This window comes from Seriola lalandi, unplaced genomic scaffold (assembly GCF_002814215.2).
Source record: "Seriola lalandi dorsalis isolate HSWRI2012SDOR001 ecotype SW California unplaced genomic scaffold, Sedor1 jcf7180002053944, whole genome shotgun sequence".
NCBI lineage: Eukaryota > Metazoa > Chordata > Actinopteri > Carangiformes > Carangidae > Seriola > Seriola lalandi.
This window is the reverse complement of record NW_019524497.1, coordinates 425,481-435,459: the sequence shown is the minus strand read 5'-3', so window position 1 is coordinate 435,459 and position 9,979 is coordinate 425,481. Positions and strand designations below refer to the sequence as shown.

The window sequence follows — 9,979 nt, the reverse complement described above, 5'->3', positions numbered from 1 at the left end:
TCATAGTATAGTAAGGCATTAAAAAAAAAAAAAAAAACAGTATAAAAAAGGCAAAAAAAGAGTAAAAACGTCATAGTATAGTAAGGCATAAAAAGTCATAGTATAGTAAGGCATAAAAAAAGTCATAAAAACGTCATAGTAAGGTATACAAATGCATACTATATTAAGGCATAAAAAGTCATAAAAACGTCATAGTATAGTAAGGCATAAAAAGTCATAGTATAGTAAGGCATAAAAAAAGTCATAAAAACGTCATAGTAAGGTATACAAATTCATACTATATTAAGGCATAAAAAGTCATAAAAACGTCATAGTATAGTAAGGCATAAAAAGTCATAGTATATAAAGGCATAAAAAGTCATAAAAATGTCATTGTATATTAATGCATAAAAGGTCATAGTATATAAAAGCATAAAAAGTCATAGTATATAAAGGCATGAAAAGTCAAAAAAACATCAGGCATAAAAATGTCATAGTATAGTACTGCATAAAACATCACAAAAACGTCATCAAAAAAATCATAGCATAGTAAGGCTTAAAAAGTCATAGTATATTAAGGCATAAAAACGTATAATAAGGCATAACTAGTCATAGTATATTAAGGCATAAAAAGTCATAAAAACCTCATAGTATAATGAGGCATAAAAAGTCATAAAAACCTCATACTATATCAAGGCATAACACGTCACAGTAAGGTATACAAATTCATAGTATAGTAAGGTATAAAAAGTCATAAAAACATCATAGTATAGTAAGGCAAAAAAGTCATAGTATATTATGGCATAAAAAGTCATAAAAACATTATAGCATAATAAAGTAAGGCAATTCAATTTAAAAAAAAAAACGTTATAGTATAGAAAGGCAAAAAAAGTTAAAAAAACAACGTCATTGTATAGTAAGGCAAAAAAAGTCATAGAATAGTAAGGCCTTAAAATTCACACTATAGTAAGGCATAAACCATCATAGTATAGTAAGGCATAAAAAATGCAAAGGTTCTAACCACACTGCTCCCCCACAAAAAGTAATTCACTTGTCTTGGGTACGTATATTCTTTGGAGGGGACATTGGAATGATCTAAATGACTTCACTCCAAACATAACGTGAAAGAGTTCACTCAAATATTGGTACGACTATTCTTTGTGATAATGTGACAATCAAACAGTTCATAGAGACATTACAGAAACAACAACCTTGTAGAACATATGCAAAGATGTATGTCCTGAACCTGAAGCGCTGGTAGTTTGTTTACACCAGAGAGCACTTACATGATAAAACAATGGAAATTACAGGATGAATTCTATTAACAGTGCCATGTTTGCCATGCGTGATCCAGTGGTTGGATACAATTTGTGTGCTACAGAATATGATGAAAAGGTCTGTCAGATGAATAATTATTTTATTAGATAAATTAAATAGCTGAATCAAAAGAATCACAGTTTTGACTCACTGACATTACTGCCTTAATTGCATTATGGCTGCATTTTCCAGCTGCATGTAAACAGATATTTAAGAAGTATGTTTCCTTTTTGGCCAGACGATGGAGGTAACCTATGACGTTACCTTTTTTTTAGGGTATAGAAAAACAAGACCAACTCTGCTCTTTCCCCCACGTTACTCCACTGTATGTTTGAATAGCCTTTATTTTAGGTAACACGGGCTGTTTCGTGCTATAGAGAGGGTTAAAGTATTACAAGAGTTACATAATGTCACACCAGAGACTCAGAAACCCTCCTGACAGGAACTACTTTACAGTGTAGCGTCTCCAATAAAGCGTGCGCACTGCTCATGGGTGGCGAGGCGAGGTCACAAGTTCCCGAGCACAGCCCCTGAGCAGATCTCTCACACAAACACACACACACACACACACACACACACACACACACACACACACACACACACACACACACACACACTGGGAGGGCGGCTCCGAAATCCGTGCGGAGACACTCCGGGGTCGAAGCCTCAGTCCGCACTCATTCTCACCGAGGTGAAGTTAGTGACAGTTAGGGTGTCTGCGATCCCGACAGGTGAAATGACCAATCACCCATCACAGTCCAACGGCATGCAGAGCCTCCGGAAGGAGCACTTGTACAAAGTGCTGGTTATCGGCGACCTGGGGGTCGGGAAGACCTCCATCATCAGGCGCTACGTCCACCAGACTTACTCCAACAACTACCGGGCAACCATCGGAGTCGACTTCGCCCTGAAGGTGTTGAACTGGGACTCTGAGACTGTCCGGCTTCAGCTGTGGGACATTGCAGGTGGGACAGAGAGGAATGTGTTTAATGTCAGTTTTTTGCCGGTTGCATAGGGTGTCATCTCCTACTGTCTTACTGATTGGTAATGCATCTGTACCTCACAACATTCATAGCTTAAATTTTAGTTTCTTCATGTTTTAAATGTGTAAGAACTAAGGAACATTTTCAAAGCATAGCTGAAAAAAGTGTTGTTTAGCAAGACTGTGTTAGTTCCTGAAAAGTTGATAGTTTGGGGAGATAGTGCTTATCTTCAAACTGACATTGAGGCATGACTGTTGTAAAGTTATGAAACATTCACAACTTAAAGATGCACTGTCACTGTGGAGAGCTCTCTCTCTCTCTCTTTCGCTCTCTCTCTCACACTCAAACACACACACACACACACACACACACACACACACACACACACACACGTTTACTTTTGTCACTTTTGGAAATTGCATAGACTTACATTAATTTCCGAGAGACGAGAGACTTACCCTAACCCTACGCACTACTTTCCATACACTAACAATAACCCTTCTTCTAACCTTGACAAATGACCCAAATAAAGGCTTTTGTCCCCAATTGGACAAGCCGTCCCCTATTAACTGGTTTTTAGTCTGAAATTTAGCCCCAAAATTGACTTAAGTGAGACATATACACACACAAACACACACACACATGCAGGCACATGCTTTAAGTGGTTAATTTGGATCCAGCAAATTAAATTACAAGTTACATCTGATTTAGTCAAATCTACCTGCTTGAAATTGATCATAGGGAGGAGTGGGGATAAACTAAGCAGGGACTGTGCATTTGTTATAATTTATGGAGTGGTAAATGTTGTACTTTAAAGTCGTGCAAATTGCACAATCCGATTATTGAATGACAGTGGGTCAGGTGACGTGTGACGTCTGTGTCTGTCTCAGACTGCTGTCATACCACTGCAGATGAGGATTCGTTGTGATTAATGAAAATCGTTCATACCCTCTCCGGCATGAAAAGGGGAAGCTCTTCTGAATCCATGTAGTGTCAGACTTTCCATTTCCTCTTAACTCATGGGGCAGGTTGCAGCCTTCTGTCCTCTCCAAAGTTCTTTACATCCAGTGAAGCCAAAAGTGGACTCTCATAAATGAATGTTTATCAGCCACGTGAACTTTTCTGCTGAGAGGGCATGGTATGTAAAACATCAGGATGCACACACCCACATGCTCGGTCTTGGACTAACAAGTCTTCACATTAGACAACAGACCACACAACCCCGGGGGACTCTCATGTTGACAGCCTGCTCCTCAAGCACCTAATTTCCATTCCCTGCACAATGCACAAGCGTGGATAGACACACACACATACACACACACACATGCATACCTGCACACAGACATTTCACTAGCTTATATCCTCTGAGATATTTTGTATAGACAGTATTGTATGTACTTGAGTTAATTTTCATTGCAGTTTGGGCACGATGCAGATTTAATTCAAGTAGTCCTGTTATAAGCAGGAACAAGCACTTGCATTGACCGTCTGGTGAGGTGCAACGTGACAGTAAGACCGCAGGAATGTGCTGTTTCATGGGAATGTAGGCCCTGATAACTGCTGTCTCAATGCCAGCTGCATTAGCCGTTTTGCTGCAAAAATGTGGGAAAAACAATGAGAATCTCTCATCAAACTGAAGAATGGGAACAACAGAGCTGCCACGCTGATGAATAAAAGCTCCCCCTGTGTGTGTGTGTGTGTGTGCGTGTGCGTGTGTGTGTGTGTGTGTGTGTGTGTGTGTGTGTGTGTGTGTGTTCAATCACAGGTCAGGAACGTTTTGGAAACATGACACGAGTGTATTACCGTGAAGCCATGGGAGCCGTCATAGTGTTCGACGTGACCCGGCCCACGACCTTCGAGGCCGTCGTCAAGTGGAAAGAGGACCTGGACTCCAAACTGATGCTGGCTAATGGACAGAGCATTGCCACTGTGCTGCTGGCGAACAAGTGTGACCAAGGCAGGGAGTTGACCAACAATGGCATCAAAATGGACCAGTTCTGCAAGGACCACGGCTTCGTCGGGTGGTTCGAGACCTCAGCTAAGGTGAGACAACAGCATTTTGGTGTACCAGTCATTTGCGGGGTGTAAATGTAAATGTATTTCCTGCCTGTCCTGGCAATGAGTTGTCACTGAGAATTAGATAACAGGATCGATCAAGTCAATGTAAAGCTGGAGCCAAGAAATGCTTAGTGTGAAGACTGGAAACAGAGGGAAACAGCTAGCCTGGCTCTGTCTGAAGGTAACATACCAGCATCTCTAAATGTTACCATTTAACAAATCATATTTTAATTCAGTACAAAAAAAACAAGGTGTAAAAATGAAAACTCGTGGCTTTACAGGCGGTTATGTGTGGGACTATTTCTTGGCGTAGACTATTCTCCCCGTCTCCAGTTGTCAAGCTAAGCTAAGCCAACCAGCTGCCGGCTGTAGCTTCAAGTTTAACACTCAGACATGAGGATGGTATTTCAATCCTCACATACTGTATAACTCTCAGCGAGAATGCGGATGAGCGCATTTCCCAAAACGTTGAGGTATTAACTTTAATCAGCACATGATGACAGTGAAAGGTCCAGATTGCAGGGCCTTAGCGGCGAGCGGCTGACACGCTGAGTGGAGGTCCTCTCCCACTCAGGTCACTTCAGTCAGTGAAAAACATCCCCACAGAGAGAACTGGAATTTCATATCCTCGTGGAAAGTGGCTCAGCGAGATCAATTTACAAAGCAGGGTCAGAACAAAGGTGGTGGAGTGAAAAGTTAAAAGTATTAGAGGATTGTTAACAGTTTGACCACGTCACATATATATTTTGTATCTGTTTACATTCTTTATCACAGTTTCACTAATTGAAGTAATAAAATCCAAGATGTCGTGTTTTCTTATAATAGTAGTACATGAAATGGAAATTCCTAGGTGTTTAGTGCATCACATATTTTCCCATAGTTATGATATACACTACATGGTATACTCACATACATGCTGTGTGTATCTGTTAGGATGGACTTCCCTAAGAATCAGTGTAAAACAACATGTAGTTTCATTTTTGTGATACCCAATCAATTTGAATTGCCCTCCTTATGTAAACTATTCCACACCTGTATTTACAAATAGCTATAAATTCTACAAATGTCTCCATTTACACGTCCTCTGTTGACACTAATGTGTTGGCACAGTGTGGCATCGAGGCTCAGCATTCTGAGAAGATCAAAGGTCACAATGTGCAGGTTTGAGGCAGAAGTGTCAGGAGTAGGATATGCAAACAGAGATACAGACGCCTCTTTGGTAGCAGTAAGAGTGAGATGTTTTGAACACATTAAGCGGCACACATGTTGTCCACATGAAGGTGACACCATGTTACCCACATTTTGAACATACTGATCAACTACTGATGAACAGGAAGTGTGCTTTATACTCTTAGCTGAGATAATTGTTTTATCAGCTCATTTTTACCTCCAAACAAAATTCAATTAAAAAAAAAAAAGTCACTGATGCTTGCCTGCAGGGTGACTTCTGGGTCTGCACCCATTTCCTTGAACTCAGTCACACAGGCTTATGCTCCTCCTCAGCCACTGTGCTCCTCCAAGGCATGTCGTCTGACATTGCTGTCCCTGCACACAAGGCAATCGTAGTCCAGACTGTTCTCGTCTGTGGTTCCCCGGTGGTGGAACATGCCTCATCTCTTCCGAGAGCACCTCCTCTCCTTAGACCTCTAACACTAACATGCATAACTAGCACTTACAATGCACTCCTTTACCTGATCTCCTTACACTTATTGAATAGATGTAGTATTTAATAAACTCTCACATGAGAATTAGGATAAATTTATAGTGATTTGGTTAATGTATTTTTCCTTTTTATGGTGTCTCTGGTTGATAGATTCATTTAAATATTTGTATCGCTTCAACTGTATTTATTAAATATAATGTATATATAGTGTTTATGCTGTTCTTTTTTCTTTCTTTCTTTCTTTCTTTCTTTGTACGATGTAATTTTTATTTATACGTGAGGTGAGGTTTAACTCAAGACCTCGATGGGTTTCTGACCTCACCTGCACATTCTCTCCTTTAAAAAAAACTATATGCAATATATTTGTAATATTTTTTGGGTGCAAATAAATAAAATAGAAAATTAAAAATGTTTTACAACCGTTGCCCTAATGTGATAATATAAACAATCCAAAAGTCAAATGTCAAATTTTACAGCCATGCCTAACTGCTGTTCATCTCTTTCTTAAGGACAATCTCAACATCAGTGAAGCTGCGAACTTCCTGGTCAAGCACATCATGGCCACGGAGAATGACATACTGAAAACCGTGGTACCGGACACCATCTCACCGCAGCTCGACTCCAACAGGCAGATGAGCTGCTCTGGCTGTTTCAAATAATGGAAGGAGGGACAGAGCAGGATGGAGAGGCAGTAGGACAAAGAGGGACAGGCGAACCACACGGCCTTCCACGGAAATATAAATACCCAAGGTACAGTTTGGCTTCTTCAGTCCAAACCAAAGTTGAACAATTTACAAACTGAAGTTACATGGACTCAGAAGCTGCTCATTTATTTAAGAAAGAGTTTTGGTAACTCGTCATACTGTGAGTGTAAAGTCTTTGGCAGAGAAACAAGTATAACTTCAGTTTGGCATAACACCCATGTCGATGCTCTTTGGCACGACGTAGTAGATTATTTGAAGTATCGTACTTTTGAAGCTGCTCCTTGTTAGCTGTCTGGTTCACTCCCTGACAAAACTGAACAAAAGGAGTAAATACTCCCAGCGTGGTTGATGCAACACATCTAAAGCAGGGGTCTTGCTCAACTCATACATGTTCATCACTGTTTCAAGAAAGTGTGACTGTGTTGTTGTCCTCCCTCCATTAACCTTCACATAAACCTGTTTAAAAAGAAACAGTGTGGGACACATGCAGGCTTCCTGTAATGTTACTCTGTGAGAGCCAAAGAAGGTAGTATTGATCCTACAGTACATTGTGTAATTATGTGAATTTTGCACATACGTTGTTTTTAATGATCTTAAGTTATTTCCCATATGCTTATATGCGTGTAATGCTGCTTATTGTATTATGTTGTGTTGCTTAAAAAAAAAAATCCTTCCTCCAACTGACTATTGTGTAAGCACTGTTTAATCAGGCAGTTTAAGTAACAACACTTTTGTATCTATAGCAACAACTTGGTCGGGGAAGTCAGCTGCAAAGAAAGGAAGAGTTTAACACACAACCATCCTGGAGCTTGTGTAGTGTAACGGGTCTTTTACGGACAGTGGGCAGTTCAATATATCATGGAGGGGAGCGGGTGTTCTTTGGTTGTAACATCTGACCACAGTGATTTCAGAACGAATTAATTGTGTGTGTGTGTGTGTGTGTGTGTGTGTGTGTGTGTGTGTGTGTGTGTGTATGTGTGTGCGTGTGTGCGTGTGTTATTTTTCTTCACCAGAGGAAAAATTGTGTTGATTGTCTGGTTCTAAACTGGACACGCTCATGAGTTCAGTTACCAAAGTCTAACCCTCAGTATCCATGGTAACTACATCAAGTCTTCTTCTTCTTCTTTTTTTTTTCTTTTTTTCTTTTTTCATGGGCACCCTCTAACATCTGTGTGGAGCTATTTCTCGCTGTATTCGCAACCACACACACACACACACACACACACACACACATACACACACGCTCATGCGTCCACATATATGCACACACACAGATCTTTCCACACTCCGTGTCCTTATTCCTTTATTTTTTACATCTTCCTTTCTCCTCAACTCACCCACTCAATCTGCCGCTATTGTTTCTTCTCCGGAAAAAAACTCGCTGTCCTCTCGCTGTGTCTTTCTTTTAAACGTCCTCTGCCTCTCTGTTCACATTAAACGTGCACAGACGCTAGTAAACACAGACAGAGATGCAGAGATGATTCATGGCCTTGAAAAAACCCTAAATCAGGGGGAGGGGGTAAATGTGCATGTGCATTATGCTGTGTGCTGCTATTTAGACAAACAATCATATTATGACATATGTTACCGTGTTTCCCCCGGTCGTCGTTCGTCAGCAGTGTTTGCACAGTGTTCATAAGACTGATCACGACAGTGTCATGTGCTATTGTGTTGAGTCCTTGTTGGTGATTTACATGCTTCACATTAGAGCGGAATAGATTGAAACAATGGTGTCTTCACAGGATTAAAACTTCACAGTGTTAGTTTGGCTCATCCCGCGTCATGTGACATCAGCATGGTGTCGATTTTTGAGCTGATTTGGACTGAAAAAGAGCTGCATGCTCACACACGCACGCACGCACGCACACAAACACACACACACAAACACACATACACAGACATACACTCACACATTTATCTGTCTTGTAGAGGACAAAAGATGCCAATTAATTTAATGTTTTATCCCACAAGTGAACAGCACTTCACCTGATGATATATCTCGTGGATTATTCTTGTTTATTATTTATTGTAAAGTAGTAAAAATGAACTAATTTCACACACATCCTCTGCCCTGCTGCATTTTACCACATTAAAATAGTGTGACATCAAAGTACACTCACACCATTTTACAGCCTCATGATCACTGTTGTACTTCAGCTTCATAAATCACTGAAAGAGACAGTGAATCAACTTCCAAGTTCTATTAGTTTAGAAGGAGAAATGTGTGTGTGCGTGTGTGTGCGTGTGTGCGTGTGTGTCTTCGGGCTGATCCAGGACTCTCAGGTTCTCATTAGGAAGCCACATGACTGAGTGGATTATTCTCTGCCTGAGGGATTGGATTTGGTCGTCTGCTCTTGGCTCTCGTTAAGACATCCACCACCAACAACTCATTAAATGATCCAACAATGCCGTATAACCCCTTTGGAAGAATCTTGTCATCTGAAATTCATCAAGCAATAACTTGATTAAAACATAAATTACTTTGTTTTCAAAAGAAATCTGTGAGAGTGGGTTATTATATTATCATTATTTCAGAATTTTAATTACATTTCAAAACGTGTAATTAAAAGTAAAACAATGACATAAACCTCTCCTTTTGTGGAACAAGATTCTCCAAGTTCTGGTGTGTGTTAACTCTTCTTGTGACAACACCTGGCACAGATCTATCTATTCATTAGTGGGATTATGAGCCCAGCATATTGTGTAGTTCTCAGGCTCTGCCAGAGAACCACCTACAGAAAACACCCACATATTCTCTAAGAGAGAAAGAGAAAGAGAGAGGGAGGGAGGGAGAGGGAGAGGGAGAGGGGGAGACGAGGAGAAGCAGGTAGAAGAAAATGAGCTGGGAGCGAAGCGATGTTTAAAATCTCACAGCAACAAAAGGTTACAGACAGCTCGTCAGGAGTGCCTGCAGGTAAACACAAGCAGAGGGGTCGTCGTGCTGAAGTGCCTTGGAAATGTTTTCCAGACGGATTAAAGCCGATAACTCTCTTATTAGATCAGAGCACATCCAGCCGGCTTAATCACATGGAGACCAACAGGCGACTTACATAATTCTGCAACAAGAACTTAGATGACAGACGAGACTTGATCTGATTTGACCGAGTGTCTTTCTCCCTGTTCTCACCAGCAGTAAATCGCTCGTGTGGTGCCATCTGTTGTCAAATTAGTCACACTGCAGGCGTTTGACCCACTTCAAAATTCACAGATATAAGTTATGACCGCTGATTTATTAAAAACAACTCTATTCATTTGCTAACTTTTGAATTATACTG

At 40.5% G+C, this 9,979-nt stretch overlaps 1 protein-coding gene across 1 annotated transcript; it reads left to right on the top strand.

The window, feature by feature from the left end:
• The first annotated feature begins 1,818 nt into the window (after positions 1-1,818).
• Positions 1,819-9,291, top strand: rab38b (RAB38b, member of RAS oncogene family). The gene is made up of 3 exons (XM_023402558.2): positions 1,819-2,261; positions 4,045-4,322; positions 6,510-9,291. Exons 1-3 carry the CDS (start codon positions 2,033-2,035, stop codon positions 6,657-6,659), a joined length of 657 nt encoding a protein of 218 aa, XP_023258326.1. The 5' UTR covers positions 1,819-2,032; the 3' UTR covers positions 6,660-9,291.
• The last annotated feature ends 688 nt before the right edge of the window (positions 9,292-9,979 follow it).

Excerpts from the sequence above, each read along its gene's own strand:
- rab38b (XM_023402558.2), top strand. The coding sequence starts at position 2,033 with ATGACCAATCACCCATCACAGTCCAACGGCATGCAGAGCCTCCGGAAG. Across the intron at positions 2,262-4,044 it reads TCAGCTGTGGGACATTGCAG|GTCAGGAACGTTTTGGAAAC; the intron begins GTGGGACAGAGA and ends GTTCAATCACAG. Across the intron at positions 4,323-6,509 it reads GGTTCGAGACCTCAGCTAAG|GACAATCTCAACATCAGTGA; the intron begins GTGAGACAACAG and ends CTCTTTCTTAAG.